The sequence below is a fragment of the Benincasa hispida genome, chromosome 4, assembly GCF_009727055.1.
Source record: "Benincasa hispida cultivar B227 chromosome 4, ASM972705v1, whole genome shotgun sequence".
Taxonomy (NCBI): Eukaryota; Viridiplantae; Streptophyta; class Magnoliopsida; order Cucurbitales; family Cucurbitaceae; genus Benincasa; species Benincasa hispida.
The window spans coordinates 7,080,920-7,107,123 of record NC_052352.1 but is presented as its reverse complement, the minus strand read 5'-3'; the positions used below and the strand labels follow the sequence as shown (position 1 = coordinate 7,107,123).

The 26,204-nt window shown below is 34.1% G+C and overlaps 2 protein-coding genes and 1 pseudogene across 2 annotated transcripts; 1 reads left to right on the top strand and 2 right to left on the bottom strand.

The window, feature by feature from the left end:
• The first annotated feature begins 2,772 nt into the window (after positions 1-2,772).
• On the top strand, positions 2,773-8,463 carry LOC120076405 (protein OSB1, mitochondrial-like). The gene is made up of 4 exons (XM_039030220.1): positions 2,773-3,283; positions 3,688-3,826; positions 4,723-4,807; positions 7,754-8,463. The coding sequence occupies exons 1-4, from the start codon at positions 2,988-2,990 to the stop codon at positions 8,026-8,028; spliced, it is 795 nt and encodes a 264-aa protein (XP_038886148.1). The 5' UTR covers positions 2,773-2,987; the 3' UTR covers positions 8,029-8,463.
• A 2,469-nt stretch (positions 8,464-10,932) lies between these two features.
• On the bottom strand, positions 10,933-13,023 carry LOC120076784 (serpin-ZX-like). The gene is made up of 2 exons (XM_039030695.1): positions 12,536-13,023; positions 10,933-11,889 (listed from the first exon to the last, which is right to left on the bottom strand). The coding sequence occupies exons 1-2, from the start codon at positions 12,923-12,925 to the stop codon at positions 11,104-11,106; spliced, it is 1,176 nt and encodes a 391-aa protein (XP_038886623.1). The 5' UTR covers positions 12,926-13,023; the 3' UTR covers positions 10,933-11,103.
• Positions 13,024-14,195: 1,172 nt separating this feature from the next.
• Positions 14,196-16,664, bottom strand: LOC120076041 (annotated as a pseudogene).
• Between the last annotated feature and the right edge of the window lie 9,540 nt (positions 16,665-26,204).

The following is a 26,204-nucleotide window of genomic DNA, read 5'->3' as shown; positions in this document are numbered from 1 at the left end:
TCTGGTTTTCTCTCATTGGAATTCACAGAGAAGAAAAGTTTTACTTCTTCCTCCTCTCAATGTTATTCCTCTTCCAAAAGAAGCAGAGCCTACTACTTCTGTTGAATTCTCCATGTCAAGAGAATACAGGAGGTTTCCTTTGTGGTGCTCATTTGAAATTTTGTTTTTTGGAGATCGAGATCTAGAACGAAGGTTCGTGATCCAGATTAAGGGAATTCATGAAGAATTATTGGGCTTCAAGGGTAAATTGTTTCTTCCGTAATTCTCTCTTTAAAGCATGCTGTAATTTATTGTAGTGCATAATTTTTCTTTATTTTCTGTTCTATAATTCGAGATTCTGTGAAAAACAAAAATTTGAAATGATCCCTTTCAGTTGCGAACCTTCACCGGTTCTTTCATCTAGAACTTGAACAAAGGGCCATACCCTCTCATTGACCCGAGAGGGATTTTTATTTATTAGTTGGACCATAAACATGTTTTTCTTTAAAGGAGCGTTGGTACTTAAAGAGTCAGAGGTAAGCCAAGGGTAAAACGGTAATTTGACCCCATTGGCATTACGAACAATTGAGAAGGACTAACTTGCTGTTATTGGTTATATCCATGGACACATAAATACACTTATAGTGAGAAGAGTGCAACTATCGGTCTTTAGTGGAGTGCCCAGTAGTTAATGAATATTGATTAATTTAATTAAAAAGTTTAATTAATTAATCTCATATCATTGGAAGTTTTAATCTGTATGTCCATAAGGTCCCCTTGTTAGCTTACTAAAGAAAAAAAGGAATGATTTGAATTGTTCAAATCAATTGATGGAATAATATATTAATGAGATTAATATGATATGGTTAATCATAGACATGATCTATAACTAAGAGAGAAATATTTGAATAGGATTCAAGTATTACATTCTCGTGAATTTGATCCATAAATAAATAATTAATTAATTTTGAGAGGTGGAGGCAAATAAACATACGATGCTTATTAATTAAATATATATATTAAATTGAATTTGATATGGTTATTTAATTAATAGTCTAATTAATAAAATGGTGATTATTTAATTAAATTAGTCTTAAGGGTAATTTTGGAAAGCTATGGAGAAGGTCTCCATATAAAATTGTTATTTTTCCCAAATTAGAGTAAGGGAATTCATTTGATGAAATGAAACCTAGCCTTCTTTTTTAACCTCCTCTCAAAATCTTTTTTTTTTTTCCTTTCTATATTCTCTATTCTTCTTCCTCATCGAAGGTGTAGAGACCACTTTTCTACCCTTGAATTCCTAAGAGAATAATGAGGTCTCATTTACGGTGGTATCCATTTTTTTAAATACTACCCTTTTTTAAGATAATTTTCATGACTAGTTATTATTCTATAAGTTATTGTAATGAAAATTTATGTGAAAAAAATAATTTTTTAAATAGGATTGTGTTGGTGCAATAGATGGAACTCACATTAGTGTATCTATTCCACAGGATGAGCAAATTCCATATCGTGGTAGAAAAATAAGCCCACATGGAATATAATGTGTGTTTGCTCTTTCAATATGTAATTTACATATGTGATGTCTGGTTGGGAAGGAACAACAAATGACTCTCAAATATTTCTTGAATGTATTAGAGATCCTACAAATAAATTTCTAATGCCCACGGGAGGTTTGTAACAATATGTAGTTTTCTTTGAAATTATAATCTTTCTATTTGACTATTGTTTAATTTATTAAAAGTATTCTTGATTGAACAGACCGATATTATCTTGTTGATTCTAGATACACTAATATGCCTAGATTTTTATCACCATATTATGGAGAAAGATATCATTTGCGTGATTTTGGAGATGACAGACGTCAATTATTAGGTAAGAGTTGTTCAACTATCGTCATTCATCACTTTGCAATGTGATGGAGAGGTGCTTTGGGGTATTAAAGGCTCAATTTCCTATTTTGAAGCAATTCATGATTTTATCAAATTGCACGATGGCAACGATGGACTTTTTAATGCATTTAATGGAGACTCAATGATCATTGAACAAGAAAACATGCAGAATGGAAGAGACATGTTGCAAATCCCTCAAAATCAACTTAGGCATATAACTTTAGTGAGGGATCAGATAGCTGATCAACTTTGGATGACAATTCAAACCCAATGTTGATTGTTATTCTTGCAAATTTTGTGTTTTAATTTTGTTAAATATTATGAATATTTGTGTTGTTTTTTGTTTTCAATTTATTTTTTATTTGTGTCTCTTAGACATGTTTCTTTTATTATTTATCATTTAATAATTAATGAAAAGTATATAGGACATTTTTATTTTAGTCGATGGAGTGATTACAATGAAAAAAGTTGAATGAGTTATGACACTTATATATAATTAGATGAAATAAATTATAAAATTAGTTTACTATTCATCATATAGAAACAAAAATAAAAAGTGAATGTCAAATCATTATTTTCTTAAAAAAAAATGAAAACAAAAAACTGTTATCAAATAAGTTGTGGTTCTATGTTTTTAGAAAACAGGAACAAAAATCAGTTACAAACATATATGGTTTTTGTTGGTAGAAAATAGAAATTTAAAAACAGAAAAATAAAAAATAAAAAATAAAAAATAATTATCCAACGGTGCTTTAACCTAATTTTGTTATGCATGTGGGCTGATTTGGGGACTTTTCTAATATTGTAATCTATTTTGGCATTTTTACCAATTTCAAACTTTTTACTATGGTTTGTTATTTCTCTCGTCAAACCTTTTTTTATTTGGGAAAACTTCTCAAACCTAATTTTGCTCCAAAAAAGAAAAAAAAAGAAAAGAAAAGAAAAAGAATCTAAACCCTAATCTTCGCGAGACAGCAACGAGGCCACTGGAACAGCAAACGGACACGTCAGAAAAATGCCGCCAAGTACTTCTTCGAAACTCCCGGTAGACTTCGCCGAGAAAATTGGACTGGATTGATCACCGTCGACGGACCTCCGCATCGCCTTTCGGTTACTATGAGGGCCGTTCGTCTTCTCTTCCCCATTAGACGAGTAGCTGCATCGCCTTCGCCACCGGTAGCGTTATTCTCTTCGTCTTCTCAATTAATCACTAAATCGACGAACTGTGTCGCCACTGAAGCAAAGAAGGGAGGTTCAGTACACAGAAAACAGCCGAAATTTAAGTGGAACTCGGCAAACTTCTTTGGTACAGTGGAAGAGCCCCTTAGAGTGGTTACTAGGAATGGCCGCACAGTTATTGCTCGGACAATTCTTCGAGCTAAAGTCTCCCCAGATTCTAACTGCAGTTTTAGGTAGTTTCTTCCATGTTTTTTTTTTTTTAAAAAAAAAAAGTGTTGGAACCAGTATAAACATCGCTTTCTTATTTTGTTATTTTAGTGCTATTTGTTTGATTAACTGTGTTCCACACTTTCTGTTTTTCTTTTGTTGTTTTGTTCGAATTTCCATTCAAGTTGATTGAATATATCGGGTCTTTCTTTTAGTTGGATGTATTTCAATTATAAAAAACCTCTAAGTTTTGAATTCCCTCTATTTATCCGATCGTGTGTTGGTGGTTCATGTTGTTACTTGCGATTCCAGTCACAGTTATATCTTTTCTGGCGTTCTGAGATTGGATACTGCCGTTCAAAGTTTTCCCTTCCGTATGTGCCTATATTCCCCTGTATTGGTAAATGATTTTGTATATGCATCTGTGTAGGATTCTTCTGAAACTGTGGGAAGAGATGGCTGAATCATGCATCGAACGTCTTAAACCGAATGACTTCGTTTATGTTGCTGGGACTTTAGAGTCTTATAAGAAGACTAATCAGTGCGGGAAGTCTTATTTATCTTACGAGGTTAGATGCTCTAGTATTCACATGAAGATATTCCTTTTTTATTTGTATCTGAAACATTTTTCATATTGTTTATTTGCATTTCTACTCATCGTGTTGACTTCTTGTCCTTAGTGTAGGAGCTAAATTCCTTTTTGGATCTGGATGAGAACTATTCTCGACCTTTTAATACCTTGGCTAGTCTGCAACGGTCAATGAACGAGCTATTTTTATATGAATCTTGTATTGGCATTTGATCTTTTGAATTATTTTATATCCAACATTTTCATTGTCCTATTTTTCAATACTCCGGTATAGTGTGACCCAAGCCACTTGGGGTTTTTGTTTTCCTTAAAAACCTGTCAGGATCTTCTGCCCATTTAAGTACTTTAAAAAACTGGCAACATTTTAAGTTATTCAGGAAAGTGGCTGTCGATTTGCAGTACATCAACTTTAATCTGGATACTGAAAGATGTGTTTGTAATTTTACAGATCAGTTTGGAACTTTGGATTGAAGCAATGTATTGTTTTCATTCATCCAATTGAGATACTGTCCTCCTATGTTATTTACTAGTAAAACGTATTATCTATTTCATCCTTCCATTTGGGTCCCCTCTGACTACAGCAAGCTTATTAGTTCCTCTTGTAAATATGGCCTAACTTCCTCATCGAATGATTGGAAGTCCTCACTGTAATTTTAGTCAAGGAGTTCCTTCCTTTTTCTTTCATAGAATTCTGTTTTCTGTGAAGTTTTTTTTTGGGTCCCAAAAGAACATAATCTATCAGTTTCCTGAGATTTAAGTTTTCCTATGATTCTTCGTTTAACTATGCATGTACATATTCAACAGGGTCATACTTGAAGATTACTACTTTATCTGTTTTTTTATATTCTACTTTTATGCTTTATGTTTTCCCTGCAGTTAACTGTGTCGGAGTTGAATTGCATTGCACAAAATGATCAAGGCTCAAAAAGTCAAAATTCTGTAGGCATGCTACATGAAGAAGGTACGTTTAAAATCTCGTCTCTTCAGTTGATTGAAATTTTAGTCATGCATAGAAATAAATCAGATATATTGTTTAACTGTTGAAAAGTTAATTTGTGTCTGCTGTAAATTATTTCAGTTCCGCTGATTGAATGAAATTCAGTTTGTGTGAACAGTGGTATTGTGAATTTTAACTGACGTGAGGCTGAGAAGGCATTCCTCCCATGGCATCTGAAAAATAAATGAGGAAGGGTTTTCCTGCTTGCCTATGCAAGTTTTTGTGCAATTATGAAACATCCTAAAATCATATTTAGTTGGATGGCAGTAGAGGTGTTCAAATGACCCGACAACCTAAATTTTTTTTGGGATAAGGCCTATCCAAATATTGATGCTTCATTTATACTAAGTTAAAGATGTATACAAAAGGTGCTCAAAGTATTGATGCTTCATGGCTGACTTACCATAAAAAGAACGGAACTTTTTTTGGGATAGGGCCTATCCAAGTATTTTTATAAAGGGCAACATTCATATCATTACCATTTGATACAAGATGAGTTGAGAGAGATTTTGTGGTGAACTTGCCAGATTTATCAAGGGTCCCATCTCCACGAATCTTTTACCATATGGCTCTTGGGCGGCACAAGAAGAGTGCATAAGATAGACTATTCAATTCTCACTATCAATGAGGTTTCTTCTAAGACCAAGGTCCCACACTTCATAGCTATTGTTCCATCATTGGGCTATGGTAGCCTTTTTTCTCATTGAGAGAGCATGAAGTCTAGGAAAGGCGTCCTTGAGTGGTGTTGGGCCAACCCAAGTGACATTCCAAAAAGATGTACATTTGCCGATGCCAAAAATGTGATTTATATTATTGTGCATGAGATTGGTCTGCCTGGCAATGTACTTCCATGGACTTTTAGCCAATCGGAACCGGTTGCTTGTGGTTGGAAAGAAAGACCATATTTAGCATCAATTAGGATTCTTCAAAGCGCATCTTCCTCAATGTGATATCTGCAAATCCACTTGGCTAAGAGACTCTTGTTTCTCTTTTTTAGTTAAATCAAACCGAGGCTTCCTTCAGTAATGGGGAGCTGTACCTTTTTCCAATTAATTGAGTGAACACCTCTCTTGTCTTCGTGCCCATTCCAAAGGAAATTCCTTTGGAGATATATTACACTTTAGCCTTTAGAAGAAGAAAAGTTGGGGGTTGTTCTTTTTGCCGCCTTTTCTTTCTTGTACATCTCACACTTTCAAGCCAAAGTCCAAAGTGTACCAAGCTATGTTCCGCAATTAACTAAACTCATTTTGGGAGAACAAGTTTAGGAAAAAGAGTTTACCAAACTCTTTTTGGGAGAACAAGTTTATGAAAAAGAGTGTTCAATGTATATTTAGTCCATAGTAGATAGAATGTGCAGAAAAAACCCGTTGTTTCTCCTTTTTTATTTATTATTTATTTATTTTTTAAAATTTATTATTTTTTTTATGAGAACAACTGCCTTCATTAAGAAAAATGAAAGAATACAAGGGCGATAAAAAACACGCCTGCCAAAACCCCAACTAAAGGAAGGGGTTCTAGCTAAGTAAAATGTTTCCTATAGAATAGTTACAAAACAACTTCGAAACCGAAGTCTAAAGGGACACATGAAATCTCACCAAAGACCACACCTCAGTAGGTTCCCTTTCCCTCCTTAACACTCTATCATTCCTTTTTCCCTTAGTATCCCACAATTGCACACACCCCAGCAGGCCACAGAAAACGGCCTCTCTCTGAAAGGAAAATGGAGGAGAAACTCCTCGATCATCATACAAACGTCTCTCTAACCAGCAATGCTCACATCGAACTCCTGCAAAAAGAAACTTCATATAGTTCTAGCATACTGGCAGTCCCAAAGAAATGATCCAGATCTTCCTCCACCTTCTGACAAAGGATATAGCAAAAAGGTCCCCCAAGCAAAGTTCTTCTCCTAACAAGCCTATTGAAATTTTGAAAGTGTTTACACGACCAAACAAGACTTGCCAAATAAAGAACTTGACTTTCTTAGGTATCTTAATCCTCCAAATCACATCGAATACAGGCACCCCAAAGGGAGAGGGATCCAATAACAACCTGAAGAAAGACTTACAAGAAAACCCCTCACTAGGATTCAAACTCCAAATACGAACATCCCGTCTCTCCTCCCTAAAGATGCACCCCTCTAAAAGGGAAAGAAGAGAGGCAACCTCTGCCGTTTTCCTATTGGACAAATGACGACGAAACCTAAAAAAAAAAAGACAGAGTTCTCAGACCAAATCAAGAAATCCGAGACCGAGCAATTTTTAAAGGCAAATAAATGATAAAGATGCAGAAAGATAGAAGAAAGAGCATTTTCCCCCACCCATTGATCTTCCGAAAAGTACGTTTCCTTACCAAGTTACCATCCCCCACAACACACTGAACAAAATGAGAAAGATATTTCGGTCGAGCTTCCTACTTAACCCTTGTTATTTCTCCTTGGATCTTGCGTATGTGCCAAACTATGCAGACATGATGACCCATCGTTTCATTCATTGCAATCTTTAGTTCATTTATCCAATTTATCGTCCTAGCGTATTGTCCTTCCACTATGTGTTCTGAAAGACGCATCTAGGCTCTCCAATCACACTCAGGCGCGAGCCTAGGCTTCAAGCACTTAAACACAATCTCATTTGGCATTATTATTAATTATTATTCAGTACCCTTTCTCTCTACTTTTAACTCACAAATCTACCTTTAATTTTCCTTCCACGTTATCTTAACTTTCACCTTATACTTCGTCAATAATGACAATTTATCTGTAATTCATCAGTAATTGTTCATGCTTTATTGATGTTGATGCTATGGTGGATGCAGCCATGCAGGTCATGTTTTATCTTTAAATTTTTTTTTGAATATGAATCCAACTCTCATATCACCTCCTTTTTGTTTTGATTTTTTTTTTGGGTACTACAGGATATGCTCGTAGGTGTAATTACAGGGAACGTCTGCACTTGTGGCAAGTGTTTTTCAGTAGTCCACATGAATGGTGGGATAACAGGAACCAAAAGTCAAATCCAAAACATCCAGACTTTAAACACAAGAGTACTGGTGAGGTCTTGTGGCTTGAGGCAACAGATCCTCCATGGATCAGAAAACAGCTCGAATTGCTCGACACCAAAATGGAAGAAAATGATCAAGATGGTCACTTTGGTTCTGATTCCAGCATGTCCAAGTGGTTATATAGCTGAAGAAGTCCTGCTTGCAGCTGCTGTATCTTTGTGCTCTCCACATTGGTTCTTCTGCTTGAACAATATATTTAAACTGAGTACCAGATCCCTATGTGATGATTCAACCGAGGAATCTCTGTATATATGTGATGTTCATAGAGATATGCCATTAATGCAGCAAGGCCCGAACTATGCAAATGGATCATTGGTAGATTGAAGATGTATGAGCATTTGTTGGCATTTTCCCTCCTCTTGACCACTTGTGCTGTTATTGTCTATGTTAGGAATTGGGTTGTGCCTAATTCTCTTTATATGAATTATATGTGAAATAAAATAATAGGAGGAAAAAATAGAGGCAGATAGAAATACAACATAAAGCAAAGAGGTTCTCTCCTTGATGAATTACAACTCATCTTTATATTTACTAGTAAAACCAGATGTGCAATCTACTTGAAATCGTGTTGTTTTAATTAAACTCTTTAAAATATATTAGTTTTTTTTAGCATGTAATAAATAAATAATATATATATGTTTGTTTTAAATTTTAATTACTACTAACATTTAAATGTTAGATAATATAATAATTTAGTTGCTTTTGAATTGATCTTCACATTATGGTAATGGAATTTAGTATTTCGTTGGTAATCTAAGGTTTTTCCTTTGTGAGTTGACTCATTACGTGATTTACATCGTAGAGGGACAATCTAAGGTTTTTTTTCTTTGTTAATCACAGTTGCAATTTTATTACGTATGAATTTATTATACATGTTTGCAAACATCGATTGATATCAATTTGTCTGAAAGATCACCCATCACGAGTGGTTTCCCTTTTAAAAGTTGATAATTGTTTTTCTAATTTTTTGCAACAAAAATAATAGTTATAATGTAAGAATTTTTATTTTAATATTTTCATATTATCATTATTTTCATGAAAATTATTCTACATAGTATTAAAATAAAAATTGTACTCATAATTAAGTAATCAAATAAATATGTTAATATTTTGATATTTTAATATAATGCAACAATTTTTATTTTAATGTTATTACATATTTGTTGTGATAGTCACTTTCATACACAAAAGGAATATGCAATTGTCATATATATATGTGTGTGTGAAATCTTATAATTTTTAATTCAAAGTAATTAAAGAGTGTTAGATTTTGTTTTAAGATTATTTATGTGATACATATAATTTAAACCTTGTTTTCATAAAAGATATTATGGTTTTTTTTTTCCATAGATTATGAAATCCTAAATGTATAATTTGTATTTTCATTTAATAAGAAGTTTTTCCTTGTTTTTTTTTTCTTGCACAAAATAAGTTTTGTTTCTTTAAACCTCTTCAAAAGGTTCGCTTAAAACATTTTTTTGTATGGAAAAAGATAGTCTTATTTGTTTGTATTATTAAATGTAAGAATAATTGAGGTAGTTTTTTTTCCCAAAGATTTTGTTGGTTTTATAAATTATGGATTTTTTTTTAATAAAAGGAACACAATCTTGTTATTATTTAAAAAAAATTACAATGATTTTTTATATTTAAAATATTAAAATAGATACATCACTTACAATTTTTAAGATAAAACATTAATTCCTTTTTTTGCCACAAATCTCAAAATTCTAATTTTAATATTTACGTCAATATTTTATAATATGAAAAAATGTTTTATTTATCAATTTTATTGAATAACTGGGGTAGTTATTTTTTTTTTATTTCAAATCTTTTGTTTGTTCTATAAAATAATAAAAAAAATCATTTCTTTTAAAAGGAACAAAATATTATTATTTATTATTATTATTTACAAACAATTTCAATTTTGTATTATATTTAACATAGTAAAATAGATACAAAATATTAAACACTTTTTTCTACCACAAATCTCAAAATTTTCAATTTCAATATCTATGTCAATATATTTATGGTCATGAAAAAGCCTATTTTTTATTATTATTTTAAAATAAATTTCTTATTTTCAAGACATAATAGTTTATTCTATTTCATTCATTAATTCAATGAAGGTTAACAATTACTTTGTATTAGTTATAATCATAAATTTATTACGTAATATAAAAAATACAAGAAAAATTAAAACTAAGATGAAAATAAATATAAAATATGACTCACTTGTGATTTGAAGATATAATTTTTAAAATTGAGCTGAAATTAAAATGAGGAAGTCAATTTTTACATAATATTTCACTAATATTCTCCCCATAGCTCACTCCCCTAATTTTCTCAAATTTAATTCATCTCCCCAATTTCCTCCACACCGAGAAAATAAAATACTCTGAATTTAGAAAAAATAAAGTAGGCTAAAGTAATATTTACAATTTTTAGAATATTAATATGTTCTTTATTTTTTTAAAAAAACCATTCAGAATATTCTCAATTCTCCTTTCATATCTTCCTCTTCCCTAAATTTCACAAGTTAATCTCATCTCTCAAAATTTCTCATCATTCTCACGTTTTCCTCCATCAAAATAGACCCTTAATGTGAATTAAAAGAAAAAAATGAAATATATCAAGGATGACTTACATTTTTTTTTTTTTTTTTTTTTTTTTTTTTTTTTTTTTTTTTTGCAATAATGCTTTTGTAGTGTATGTTGAGAAAAAATGTAGGAAGAAAATACCTATAATAGTACACAAAAAATTTTATGAAACAAGAAATTAAACAAAAGAAAAAAAAAGGAACAACATGTTCACAAACAAATGTAAATCAAAATAAAAAAAAAAATTCAAAATTTCCTAAAAGATAAATGTAGAATGTTTTTGCATAAATGATGAATTGAAGCAAATACATGAGGACTTACATATTTTTTATTTGTTAATGTTTTTTTCGCGATGTTGAGAAAAAAATAATAAGAAAGAAAACATATACAAAAAGTAAAAGAAAAGAAAGAAGAGGAATAAAGTGATGACAAACAAATAGAAATCAAAGAACATGTCATAGATAATACATATAGTCACTCTCATACCATATCAAACATGTCATAGATAATACATATAATAATCAAAGAACATGCTAAAAAATGCCTTTGATATGTCTACTACAACTAGCAGCAAAAAGTTAAGTGTGACTACATTCTTGCAGTTATTTAGGTTGATCCTCCAAGAGGGTTTAGCACCTGCCCAATGAAAAGCAAAGATCCTGTCTTGTCTTCCCTGATCGCATACAAGAACGGGTGGTTGGCAACAAAGTCGATTATGTCTACAGGAAGGAAAGCCCTCAATCTGATGACAGCAGCCGTAGCAGCTGCAGCTTCTGTGCCTTCTTCATTAACCTCAATGAATGACTTATGGAATATTTTTGAAACATGAAGGCCTTGAGCCACTGGAGACTCCACCATTTCTAACAAACCTCCTTCAGAGAAAGGTAACACCAATCCTAACCCCTTCAAAACATTGGAAACTTCAACCCCAAAAGAAATTTTGAACTTTGGAATCTTGAATTCACCCACTTTAAGTTTTTCATATGGAATGTGGCGGTCGATGAACTCGGATTGGGAATCTATTCTTTCAATCAAAGATGGCAATCCATCATTCGAATCTGGGAGAAAGATGTACATAGAAAAACGACGTGGGTCAGATCCTTGTTTGTATGGCAGTCCAAGAACTTTAAATCCATCAAAAGCAGCTATATATTGCTTATTCTTGCTGGTCATAAAGGGCACCTCCACTGAACTCCCATCAAGAAGGTAGAAATCTTGTTTCTCTGTTTTCGAAGCATCAAATTTCTCTTCCCATTCCCCTTTGAAGTAGAGTGCATTAGCAAGGATGAGCTTAGAGAGACTATCAACTGATCCAGGAGGAAGAACCTCTGTGATAAGTCCATTAGTTTGTTTTTCAGCCCATGAGTTCACTTCTGAAGTCACTTCAACAGCCTTTCAATTCAACCAAACAAATGATTAACAACATCATCATCATACACTACACTTGCCAAATAAGATCCAATAGAGGCAGAGGAAACCAAATTTGATAGACGACACCCTTTTTCTCAAAAAACAGACCTTGTTGCAGTAAAAGTGTGATAAATATAAAAGAAGCTGATATAGGAGTGATCGTAGTTAAAATCACTTTTGTCATCTTCAAAATCACCGTAGAATACAATTTCAATGATTCAAAACTAATATTAAACATATAAACAATTTTAATGATTCAAAACCAATATTGAATATATGAAAATTACATTTAAAAATGTAAGATTAAACATTAGATTAATTCTGAGTGAGCAAAGGTGGCCGTTGGAGTGATTTTAAACCCAACAAAAGTGAGGAAGCACTCCCAATCATGCATATAAATTCACTCTAGACACTAGAATAGCATCAACATTGCTCATGTCCTAAGTCAGGTTACAAATTCCGTAGAAACAGGGAGCAATTTAAACTATAATAGAACAGAGAACATAAGATCTCAAAAGAAAAACGTAGCCCTACATGATTTCCAATTAGCTTGCAACCAATTTTCCCCTTAAATTCCAATATGAGCACGAAATCAAATAGGCTAAGAAAGAAGAGTGTATTAAATCACCTTAGTCTTGAAATCGGCTTGGCTGAGCCTAGCTTTATAAAGAGTGTCAACAACCTGTTTGAAAGAAGGCTTGAGAGGAAGTGATTGATCGATCCAAACCCCATTGGCAAATGCGAGGCGAGGTCCACCGCTGGGAGAGGCATCGGCGAAGACCGCGGCTACGATTTGAGAAGCGAATGAGTTGAGGTTGTCAGTGGAGTTAGATTTGAGGAAGGAAAGAAGTTGATCCAGCGGGGGGCCTTTGGAACCAGCAGCGATAAGGCTGAGAACGACATGGATTGACAAGGGCGAGAGGACAACGTTAGAGGCCTTGGCTTCGTTTTGGAGAAGGTGCTTGGTGATGGCTATGGCGACGTCGCCGTGGCTTCTGATTGTTTCTCTGATGTCCATTTTCCGGCAGCCGGAGAATCAATGGGTTAGAGATGGATGAACCGAAAACGCGAATTTGGAATTCAATTGTTCTTTCTGTAGTTGAGAATTTAATGAAAGCATGGAACCGACTCTGGCTTGGCTTTTGACCAGCATCTCACGTGCGTTGCGCGTGGAGAATATGATCGCGTGACGCTCAAGATTTTATCTTTTTCTTTTTGGGAAAAAAGATAATTTTGAACCCTAAACTTTACTCTCAGTTCAATTTCTTTTTATCTTTTCATTAATTTTAACCAAAAAAATTAATGCACTTGCAAATATCCATATTTATAGAATCTTAATTAAAGTCTGACGGTTGTATTTTTTTGGTTTCAAGATTCTTAAACTTAGAATTAGATATCTATTAACTTTTATTCAAAATTTTTAATAATTAATTCATCAATGAAATATAAATTTAAATTTTAGATTTTGTATAATAATTTTAGCCTTTCACTTTTATATTGATTAAATTCATTACTTTTTTTTTAAAAAAAATATGAAATTAAGGTAAAAAAAATGTATTTGACTCAAGTTCATAAGACTAAACTTGTAATTTAATATGGTTTTGTGATAAGATATTCAATTATTTTTTAGTCTATAACATGTGAGGAGATAGAAATGTTGAATATTTCAATTTTTTATTGATGATGTAATTTGTTGAACAAATGAGTTGTTATGCCAAAATGAATATAGTTCAACTAGCATAGGACTTGTATTATATCTTGATGTGAGAGATTCGATTCTCTCACTCCACATATAGTAAAAGAAATAATAACAAATTGAATCCTATATTTTTTAGTGCAATAAATAGTATAGGAGAGATTTGAATCTTCGATTTAAAAAGAACATGGCTCAAGTACAACAACATCTTATTATTATTACATTATTACAAACTTTTTCTTGAAGAAAAATATTATTATAGAAAAATATTATTATTACATACTTACATTTACATACATTGACATAGTAGTAAAATTTATGAGATGAATGTTGAGTACTTAATATTAGGGGTGAGCATGATAGACCGAAAAATCGAGCTGACTAATTGAACCGAAGTCGATCGGTCAGAGTAGGAGAGGGGTTTGAACATCTACTAGCCGATGACCCACTAGAACCAATCGACTGATCAACTTTTGCTCCTCGACGGTTGAGGTAGGTTTAAACATTTATTGAACCATTATAGTCGGCTCGACAACGGTTTGATTGGAAAACCGATTCTGATCGACTTAATTTAATTATATCATGTAAATTTCTAGAGGTTAAGAGGATTTACTACCCTGCTCAACAAAAAGCAGAGTTTCTGTCCTGTCTTCTCTAATAGCAAACAAGAATATTGCAATTCTACAACAACAGTCGAAACGGTAGTAGCTTCGTCTGTACCTTCTTCATTAACCTCAACAAATGAATTATGAAATATATACGAAACGTAAAGCTCTCGACTTGTTCTTTCAAAGTCTACCATTTCTAACAACCTAGCCAAAGATAATGCCAATCAAAATCCTTTCTAGACATCAGAAACTTCTAAGGCCAAAAGAAAATTTAAATTTTGGGACGTTGAATTTGCCGACTCGAACTCGGTTGTGTTGAATATGGTGGCGATGAACCTAGATCGAGAATATAGTTTTTGAATTAAAGATGGCAATCCATCATGACATCTAGGAGAAAGATATAAGGAAATTGTCAAAAATAGCACGGTTAGGTTTTCACAAAACTAGTTAAAATAGTTTTTCTTGGTCCATCTCGGACGAGATTGACTGCGAGATTTTAGTTAAAAAATCAATTTATCAATTGTTTGAGGTTTTCTCGTCAGATTATATTGGTCGAATCCTCGTTCGTAACAATGACGAGATGGACTGCGAGATTTTAGTTAAAAAATCAATTTATCAATTGTTTGAGGTTTTCTCGTCAGATTATATTGGTCGAATCCTCGTTCGTAACAATGCAAGAACTTTGAGGCCATCAAAGGCCCTATATAATGCTCTTTTTGGCTGGTCATAGAGGGGACTTCAATCGTGGTTCCATCAAGAAGGTAGAATTCTTGATTTCGAGTTTCTGAAGGTTTGAATTTTGGTTTCCAAGAGCCGTTGAAGTAAAGTGCATTTGCGAAGATGAGTCTGGACCCTGGTGAGATTAGTAACTGATCCAGGGGGAGAATCTTTGTGCTGAGTCCATTTGTGTGTTTTTCAACCCACGAGTTCACTTCTGAAGTCACTTCATTAGCCTTTATTAATTTAACCAACCAAATGAGAACTTTTTTTTCCCTTTTTTTAAAGTGAATAATATTTGTCAAATAATTAATACCCAAAAGAAGTAAAGAAACCTAAATGATTGTTGGGTCAAAGGACAATGTGTAATTATCTCCTACTACTTTGTATCTTTTGTTGACACTGGGGGGCGGTTTATTATTGGAAATTGATTAATTAATAATTTATCTCTCTCATAATTATTGTTATTTACGTTTGCAAGCACAATCTCAAAACCATACTTAAATGTGTGGATGAATAACAATAAAATTAGAGGGTTATAAATTTTAAAGTATGAAATTAATAAATGGTTAAAAATTTGAAAGCACTAGAAGAAATTAAATAGTAACGTTAAGAACATGGCAGTGGCCTTGCTAATAACCTCCAGACACACATGACATTTATTAATTATCATTGATATAATTACTAATTAATTTTTTTGATAAAATTATTCAACGCCTGTGGTTGGAAGAGTCGATGCCTTCCCCACTAGTGATCTTCAAAGGTACTTGTCGATGTTGTTCAACTATGCTTGTCTCCTAGTTTGAAATTTGTCTTCCTCGCTGGTTTGGAAGATGAAAATTGCTGAACTTCAAGAGGACTGCATCGAGTGGGGCTATTTCTGTTAACATAATTACTTTAAATAGATTAACTCTAGGATCATTCATATCAAATTGTCAAGAATATTAAACATACTAGATTCCATTAAGAGATTGATGATAGTTTCTGTTGGAGTTGATGCCCTAAACTCTCGTTGGGTTCTGTAGTTTGTAAGCACTGTATTGAACAAACGCTTGTGATGTAATAATATATGATATTTTTTTCACTATTGTCTATGAAACATTGGATGTCTTAATTGCTTTACCACAAACCAATAAACTAAGATCCCTGGTTGTTGTTATAACTTAAGCATGTATGTGGAGACATACAGGTGGATCATGTCTTAAGTGATAACCAAAATGGTCGGTAGTATATGAATATAGGAAGGAAACCTTATCTAGCTACGAATGCGGCCCGCTTTATAGAATAGTTACAAGTGTTGTGACTTGCTACAGATGGTCTAATCCTGATCATTCATGTGCAGACATGCGAGCGGGGGCGTCCTATACAAAGGAGTTTTTATAAGACCGGAGCACGAAGTGTTATAGTCTCATTATATAACGTCGTTCATGACAGAGACTTCACTTTATTAGGATGACCATAGGTAACATGACCTCAATCCTGAATGAGTTAGGAACTCCTGCCTTTGAAGGCGGTCATTTGATTTGCATGGATGCGAGTGGCCAGATCACCAACTCAAACCTACCACTTTGGCAATTCGTTTGATTTGGGAGTTGAAAACTCAGCTACACAAGATGGAATTCACTCATTCCCCAAAGCAGGGGTAAGTAGATAGATTGCTCCCTTAAAGGTTGATTCTGGGGCTTGAACGATGTGGCGCCACATACCTTCTCATGGTCCAAGAGGTGTCTACACATAGTAAGACTATGTTGTATTGTTCATTAGAGGGATTAGTGGTACTTAAGGAGTTAGATGTAACTATAGGGACAAAACGGTAAATTGGCCCAACTGTACTTACGAGCATCTGTGAAGGGTTATCGTACTATTGATTGGTTATATCCGATGAACACAAAAATATAACTGTGGTGATAAGAGTACAACTGTCGGTCTTTAGTGGAATGCCTGGCAGTTAACAGATGGTGGATCTCGTGGCTAAAGAGTTTATTTAGCTATTCACGTACCGTTGGAGCTTCGAGTCATAGGTCCATAAGGTCTCCTTGGTAGCTCAATAGATTCAAGTTGAGAATAAGTTTTTGGGTCAGTTTGAAGTGTTCAAATTGACAAGAGGGAGTTTGATTATATATGATATGATTGAAGTGATCAATTATATATGATATGGTTGACATGATGTATGAGATACATTAATTGGAGGAAAAGGATATAAATATGATTTATATCTAGTGGAGGAGAAAAGGACTATGGTTCATATGTTGCATATGATGTGATATTAAACCATAGTTTATAAATATAATATAATTATATTTAATTTTTTAATTAAACAATTATAAGATAATTGTTGGCAGTTTTTTCTCCGTAACCGAATGAGATAGTGGGAGGTTGCAATCAGTTTTCGTAAATGAAGGATAAAATGAAAATGGTTTTCATTTTGTAAGCAGATTAGATCATCGCTCCCCAATTAGTACACAACCCATCGCCTAGCAAACGAGAGCATACACGATAGCTCAAAGTTTACTAAACGATCGTGTATACGCATGCTTTTCCTAAACGATTGCATAGTCTTACCTAAACGATCGTCTAGCTTTTTTTAAGCGATCGCCGTGCCCAAGCATTTTACTAAACGATTGTCTAAATGATCAAGCCCCTTTTACTATACGATCGTGCACCTTTTACTAAACGTGAAGAAGAGGTCTTCAAAGGTCTGTGATTTGTTCGAGGGAAAACGTGAAGAAAAGGTCTTCAAAGGTGAGGTTTCTTAAAACTTTTTCTAAAGCATGTTGTAATTTATAATTAAATGCATATCTTGTTTACTATAAAATTTTATATTCAATAAAAATGGAATTTGGTTGATCCGCTTCCGTTCAAGGTTCTCTCCCATTAGAATTCCTTCATGTTTAACACTTTTCTAGGATATAGCTCCTCTAGCTAACATGAAGATATAGCCTGAAGTGGATTACAAAGTGTCTTGGCATCCAACATGATCGAAATTAGAATACCCAATGATCGCCAAAACTTCTGATCTTCGATAAGTGAGCATATAATCTTTTTTCCTCTATAAATACCTCATAACCCGTTGTTGGTTTGAAACCTGTATGCTTTGTTATGTGTAAAACTGTGTGGGAATAACTATGTGTTGATCTATCTATGTGCCTAGTTGTAGCTAAGTATGTGTTTATCACAAGTTTTCTTATAACTTGCCAAATATAACAAGCTATAAGTTTCTCGATATGAACCGAGGTCGAACTCAGGAACTTGTAACAAAAAATGATTGTAAAGTAATGCATTTGCAGCGAAGACTAAATGAATATAGCAGAGAAAAAGAAAGAAAGAAGCATACGATTATAAATAATGTGATTAAACCAACTAAACAGGTAGTGAACACTTGAAGACTAATTATGAGAATCTTTAAGGAAGCAGGAGCTTTAATGTGTAATAAAAATGTATGGGGAAAGTAGGGTTAAGGGGAAGTTAATGCCAAGTTCCTAGGTTTAGCTTCAGGGAAATTCAGGCTCGCAACATCTATTCATCGCACACCTCTCGGTGGCCAGCCACATTTGTCATATCTCTTTGACGCACAAATGATGTTACGTTGAGCATAAGATTATTTTTATCTTTAGAAACACTTCTTATTTTACTTAATGAGATCCACAACTACTTACTCTCTCGGGCAGTTGGTTATAGCTACTTGACTCAATGAGTGATCATCATAGGCAAGTATTTATATAATCATCCACTAAGCAAACAGGATTAACCCTTAAAGATTCAACTTAGCTCATAGCATTAAACTTCCCTTTTACCCTGTGAAAATTAGTTACTCATGATAAATGAAAAAGTGATGGCAAAGATAGAGGAGATAATGGAAGTAGTCATGATGATATATAGATAGAAATAGAATTATTGTTTACAAAATGAGTAATCTCTTAAAGTCACAATGCAATACAACAGTGAAAGATAAGAAGAAAACAACGGAAAGGTTCAACAATTTCTTGCTTCCAACAGATGTAGTGTCAAGGTTGCTGGTGACTAGTGGCAAGAATGTTGTGGAAAAAGGCTCTCTCAAGCTCTTTGCTCCAGTGAAGTTTCGGTGGTAAGTCGGAAGGGAGTTTGGAAGTTGAAGATCTCAGAAATACTCTCGGTTGCGTTCTTTGCTTGTGGTGTAAGTATCGTGTCTAAGGATGTTCTCAAGCAAAATCTCCATACCTTGTCATGCTCGTCAAGGCTCTATTTATAGAGCCATCCGTTGACGACTTTGGAGATCATGCAATGGATAGTCACCATCTCTGACTAGGTTGGTGAGAATGTTAGTGCTGCTATCATGGTCAACATTCTGAATCAATAAAAAAATATCCACCGGGATTTTGTTAGAGATCTCAAGACATGCGATCAATTATTTGTTCATCGGATAGGAGTTCGGCGCATGGGGAAAGATCCTGCAATCAACTGCAAAGTATACACTTTGGCATAGTGTTAACTCATGATTTGTGGTCAATAAGGATTTTAGGTGTAGCTCAATGCAAGTATAATTTTAAGCATGAATTCCTAGTATTATTATCACATATTTAGCTTATTTAACCTCATTATTTTAAGTAAAAGGCTACAATAACTTGTATTTCTACAAGTTATCACCCGTTTGCCTGTTTTTCAATAATCCATCCCCAGGTTACTCATATATCTACCTAACACTCCAACTATGAACGCAATATCTGAATGTGTACATACTTGAACGTACATTAAACTTCCAACAATCAATGCGTTGGGAACCTTTTGCATCTCCTTAGTCTCGAGTACAGTCTTGGGGCATTGACCTAAATGAAATTTATCATCTTTAATGATAGGGTATCTCTTGGTGTATAACCTTTCATGCCAATTCTACTCAAAATCTTTTTAATGTTGTTCTTTTATGAGAATCTCAAAATACCTTGAGAATGAACTCGTAGTATTTCAATTCCTAATACAAAAGAAGCATCATCAAAATCCTTCATCTTAAAATTCCTTTTGATAAACCTCTTAGTATCATGCAATAAACCTACATCATTACTTGCTATGGATATGTCATCGACATAAAACACCAGAAAGATTGATTTACTTCCATTGAACTTGTGATATACATAATCTTTCACTATATTCACCTCAAAACTAAAGGTTATTACTTCATGGAATTTGCGCTACCATTGACGAGAAGCTTGCTTAAGATCATAGATGGATTTCTTCAATTCACACACCATAGACTTTAAATTATCAACCTATAGTTTATTATATATAACCTATAGTTTACAAATCTTGTGGTCTTGTAGTTTATGAATTGTATTTGTACAAACATATTATTTATTTAATAAAATAAGTGTTATTTTTTTTGACATTTAGTTGCATTAACCAAAAACCAATAAACTAAGATCCAAGGTTATTAGATGAAGCTTAAGCTTGTATGTAGAGACATACAAGTGGATAATGTTTAAACGATAACCTGAATGGTTTGTAGTAGATGGATAAGGCTGGGTACCTTATTCTTGTGATACTACAGATACTGCTCGCTTTGTAGTTATTACAAGTGTTGTAAAGTGCTACAAATGATATGATCCTGATCATTCATGTGGATGAAGGAACTCTTATCAAAGAGTACCTATGAGCAGAAGCGAGATCGTTCCAAATTTATTGTGACAGAAATACCGCATTCACAAACAAACAGACAAATTATGCATTTAACAACAAATTACGACATGTTTTTCAAACTTACACAACAAAGGAGCGAGGGACATACCAGTTGAAGAACTCTTCTTCTCTTTAATCTCGCTCTTGTCAAGAAACGACAACTCTCATTGTTGTTGAGATTGCCAAGTCTATCGCCCACCAAATCACGCCGTCGTCTACCATCGAACGGTCTTCTAAGAAACAGGCAGAAAAGATGACACAACCACTTGGAAACCTCGGTATTCTTGGAGTAAGAACGATGAGGTATGGGCTCTGTTGGATTTGGTAAAGGGGATGAAGAAACAACGATCTTTTACCATGACCAAGCAAGTGGGAGAAATATGAAGTCTATCGCATAGATGGATGCTTGATCGTTTAGTAAAAGGTACACGATCGTGTAGTAAATTGGGGCTGATCGTTTAGACGATCATTTAGTAAAATCGCTCGGGCGCATGATTGCTTAGAAAAGACTATACGATCGTTTAGGTAATCCACGCGTGTACACGATCGTTTAGGACAACTTGAGCTATTGTGTAGGCTCTCGCTTACTAGACGATGGGCAGTGTACTTAATCGTGAAGAGATTGTCTGATTTTTTTTGCAAAATGAAAACTATTTTCATTTTATCCTTCAGTTCCGCTATCTTGTGCAATTATGGAGAAAAACCAACATTTATCTCATAATATAGTCATTCTCTCCTCCACTAGATATAAATCATATTTATATCCTTTTCCTCCAATTAATGTATCTCATATAATTGACCCATTTAATTATATCATATATAATCAAAGTCTCTCTTGTCAATTTGAACACTCAAACTGACCCAAAAACTGATTCTCAACTTGAATCCATTGAGCTACCAAGGGGACTTTATGGACCTGTGGCTTGAAGCTCCAACGGTACGTGGATAGCTTACTAAACTCTTTAGCCATGAGATCCACCATCTGTTAACTGGCAGGCATTCTACTAAAGACCGACAGCTGCACTCTTCTCACCACAGATATTTTATGTGTCCATCGGATATAACCAATCAACAGTACGATAACCCTTCACAGATGCTCGTAAGTACAGCTGGACCAATTTACTGTTTTTCCCCTATAGTTACATCTAACTCCTTAAGTACCACTGATCCCTCTAATGAACAATACAGCATAGTCCTACTATGTGTGGACACCTCTCGGGCCATGAGAAGGTGTGTGGCGCCACATCGTTCAAGCCCTGGATTCAGCCCTTGAGTGAGCAATCTATCTACTTACCCCTGCTTTGGGGAAAGAGTGAATTTCATCTTGTGTAGCTGAGTTCCTAGCTCCCAAATCAGACGAATCCCCAAAGTGGTATGTTTGAGTCGACGATCTGGCCACTCGCACTCATTCAAATCAAAGGATCGCCCTCAAAGGCAGGAGTTCGCAACTCACTCAGGATTGAGGTCATGTTACATATGGTCATCCTAGTGAATTGAAGTCTCTGTCATGAATGGTGTTATATAACGAGATTATAACACTTCGTGGTCCGGTCTTATAGAAACTCCTTTATATAGGACGCCTCCGCTCGCATGTCTCCATATGAATGATCAAGATCAGACCATCTGTAGCAAGTCACAACACTTGTAACTATTCTTCAAAGCGGGCCACATCCGTAGTGTTACTGGGTTAAGGTTTCCCTCCTATATCCATATACTACAGACCATTTTAGTTATCACTTAAGGCATGATCCACCTGTGTGTCACCACGTACATGCTTAAATTATAACGACAACTAGGGATCTTAGTTTATTGGTTTGTGGTAAAGCAAATAAAACATCCAATGTTTCATAGACAATAGTGAAGAAAATATCATATATTATTACATCACAAGTGTTTGTTCAATATTGTGTTTATAAACTACAGGACCCAACGAGGGTTTAGGGCATCATTTCCAACAGTGGAGACATTCGAGCAAGGGTATATTTACAAAGAGTTTGTATAAGACCAGACCACAAAATGAATAATCACTTTTTATAACACTGTTACTAGAAGAGACTTACATTTCACCAGGATGACCATAGGTGACTTGACCTGAATCGTGAGTGAATTATGAACTTCTGCCTATGAAGGCGGTCCTTTGATTTGCATGGGTAAGAGTAGCTAGATTCGTTGACTCAATATGTCTACCATTTTGGGGATTCGTCTGATTGGGGAGCTAGGAACATAGCTACACAAGAAAGAAATCACTCTTTCCTTATTGTTAGGGTAAGCAAAGAAATTGCTCCTTTAAGGGCTAATTCCAGGGCTTGAACAATGAGGCGCCTCACATTCTCCTGATTTGAGAGGGTTAAGTTATAGTTGGACTATGACTTATTGTTCATTAGAGGGATCAGTGGTACTTAAGGAGTTAGATGTAACTAAAGGGGTAAAATGGAAATTTTGGCCAAGTTGTACGTGCGAGTAATTTGTAAAGGGGTCAACAAACTGTTGATTGGTTATATTCAATGGACACATAAATATATCTATAGTGCGGAGAGTATACCTGTCGGTCTTTAGTAGAGTGATCGATAGTTAATAGAAGTTGATTAATTTACTTCAGAGTTTAATTAATTAATCAAGTACCATTGAAGCTTCAATTTGTAGGTTTATAAGGTCCCTTCGTTAGCTAAAATAGGATTAATGAGAATGAATTAATTTTAGATTAATTTAAATTGTTCAAATTAATTAAATAAAATTAATTATATGAGATATAATTAGTATAATATATATGATACATTATAATATAAAGTTTTAATGAGAGAAATAATTATTTGAATATGATTCAAATATAAATTATGTGAATATGATTCATATAAGAAATAATTAATATAATGTATGTGATACTTTATAATATAAAGTTTTATGGGAGAAATAAATATTTGAATATGGTTCAAATATTAATTATATGAATATGATTCATATAAAAAAAATATAGGTTAGAGCTAATATGACTATGATTCATATTAATTCGATAGGTTATATGAGAGATTTTTAAACTATAGGGTATATTATATGTGATATAATATAAACTATATGTTATATGTTATATGTGATATAACATATAGTTTTATTAATAAAATTGGTTTTACTATTATTTAATTATTTTATTTAAAATTTAAACTATTGTTAATTTAAATATTAAATAATAAGGGAGGAAGGTAATTTTGTAACCTCCTCGCCTTTAATCTCTCATGATCTCTCACTACGTGGTGGGAGTTCCACGTTTTCATGGAGAGGTTGTCTTCTTCTTCCTCCTCAAGCTTTACATAGGGTCTTGGGCTCTGGAGGTTCTCTGTGAAAATTCTATTGTGTTATTCTCTCAACGAAAAACTTTCTTTCCCCAAAATTGATTGATAGCGAGTCTACAACTCCGCTACGATCCTCATCCTTGAGTATAATGAGGGATTCCTCGTGGTGGTACCTGAAAAGAGGTCCATCTCTATTGTGGTTGCTGCGTCCGTGAAGGTGAAACCGGGATCAAGGTTGATGGTATGTCCGCGTAAGCACACACGTCAAATTATAATATAGTAAAACGACCAAGAGACCGAGTATCATCCTCTAAGAAATTGTTTGACTCTTTTAGCTATTCAGAGATCCTTCTAATTTTATTTAGAGGACCGAACTGTGATGAAAGTCTAATTAATCTACTCCTAGAAAGCAAATAAAAGATAACACGAGGGTAAAACTAGATAAAGACACGTCCTAGGGTATGATTTCGATAAATGGATTAACCAAATTAATTATTTTTACCTTACATTGATTTCATGTAAATTATAAACCTAGGAATCTTATATCCAGGTATCCTCTCTCGAGCTTAACCCTTTCTAATAACTAACCATCAATTCAATCTCTTGCAATTGCTAGATCAGTTACAACATTAAGTTCCTCCATCATCAATCTCTATTAATCTCCTATCACTCTTATGCATACTTGATTAACAGTTTAACATGCTAGATATAACCTAACGCCCTCTCTCCCGAGCAAGACATTAAGTAAAGAACATTCAAACAATGGTCAATTGTATGCAAGCATTAAGAATAAGCATGCTAAAATAATTATGCAGAAATCGAATCCAAGAAATAACCAATTTAGTTTGAGCAATCCATAAAACTAGATCAACACTCTAGAAACAAAAATCAGTCAATCATGGTTATAGCATAAACATAGACCATTCATAGACTTTCCAAACCAAAGGAACAGAAAAGAAAAGAGAGAAGAAGATGCAATCGAATCTGGAATCGTAACCCAACGAACTCTTCAAATCTTCGATCCTTTGAAGCTTCGAGATGCCGCCTCTGTCCAGAAGCTTCAAGATGTCGCCTCTGTCCAGAAGCTTCGAAATGCCTCCTTTGTCCAGAATCACTCTCCCAAGGGAGGCTCGCTGCAATATCGATTATGCTATAAAAAATCAGCCCTAAGTCGCCTCTCTGTTTAATTTCGGCATAACACTGCTTTTATAAGCAGCAGTCGCAGCGTTGTAACACCGACGCTGATTTATACATGACTCACCTTTATCTTCTAGAATGTTGCAATGTTGCAAGGCAGAGTTGTGACACTACCTTGTTTTTAAATGCTCTCGGGTCTTCAGCGTTGCAAGGCAATGTTATAACACTCGCGTGACGCTGCCTTGCCTCCAATCTTCACTTTTCATTCACTTTTTCACCCTTGATCATTGCCCTAGGTCAACGTTTTGGCCTTCTTGAGGTATTTTGGCCATTAATCCTAAAAAATTGCTTCTTTCGATCCAATTGCTTGATTTCCTACAATTAAACATAAAAAGCATCAAAGACCTCATATTAAGCATAAAACTAACTAAATTTTAAGCCCAAAGAATGCACTTTTGGAGTGCATTTCACCAACTTAGAACTTTGCTAGTCCCGAGCAAAGAAAGAACAAGATCATAAGAAAATTCACACAAGCATGCAAATGACTCAAAACCTCATCATTCAAAATAAGCATATTAGATCCATTAGCAGAAACTTTCATACACATCCCAACATTAAAAGATTTCTAGGCCAAATCTTATCATCTCCCACGTATGTGTGTGCAACTCACCTTTAATTCAATACACAAGAACTAAAGTTAGGTTCAAGAGAGCTTCTTTACTTTTTTCCTTACTCTGGCTCATGCACCAATCATCAAGCATTTACACATTTCAAGAGAATAATATGTCCACTAAGGTGCCTTATCTTTTTATTTTTTTTTCTCTTTTTTTCTTAACAACAAAAGGGCCCTAAACTTGCATCATTTTACCTAGGGACACTAGCTTTCACACATCTACAGCAAGGAACCGACCTAGTCGATTCCGAAGTGTCCTAATTGATCATAGCAAAGGCAACTTTTTTTACCCCCATCCATGCATACACATGACAAGTTTAAACAATAAAAGGATTTTCTTTTAAATGCATGAGTGTACGCTCTTTTTTTTTTTCAAAGGCAATTACAATATTCTTTTCTTTTCCTCTTAGTCTAACATTACAAACTATCATGCACATCAACCCTCTAACCAGTGGGGTCTTTCAAGGTGACAACCAATTATACTAAACTCAATCCTACTTTTAGTCAAAGTTTCTTAATTAAAGTGACTACGA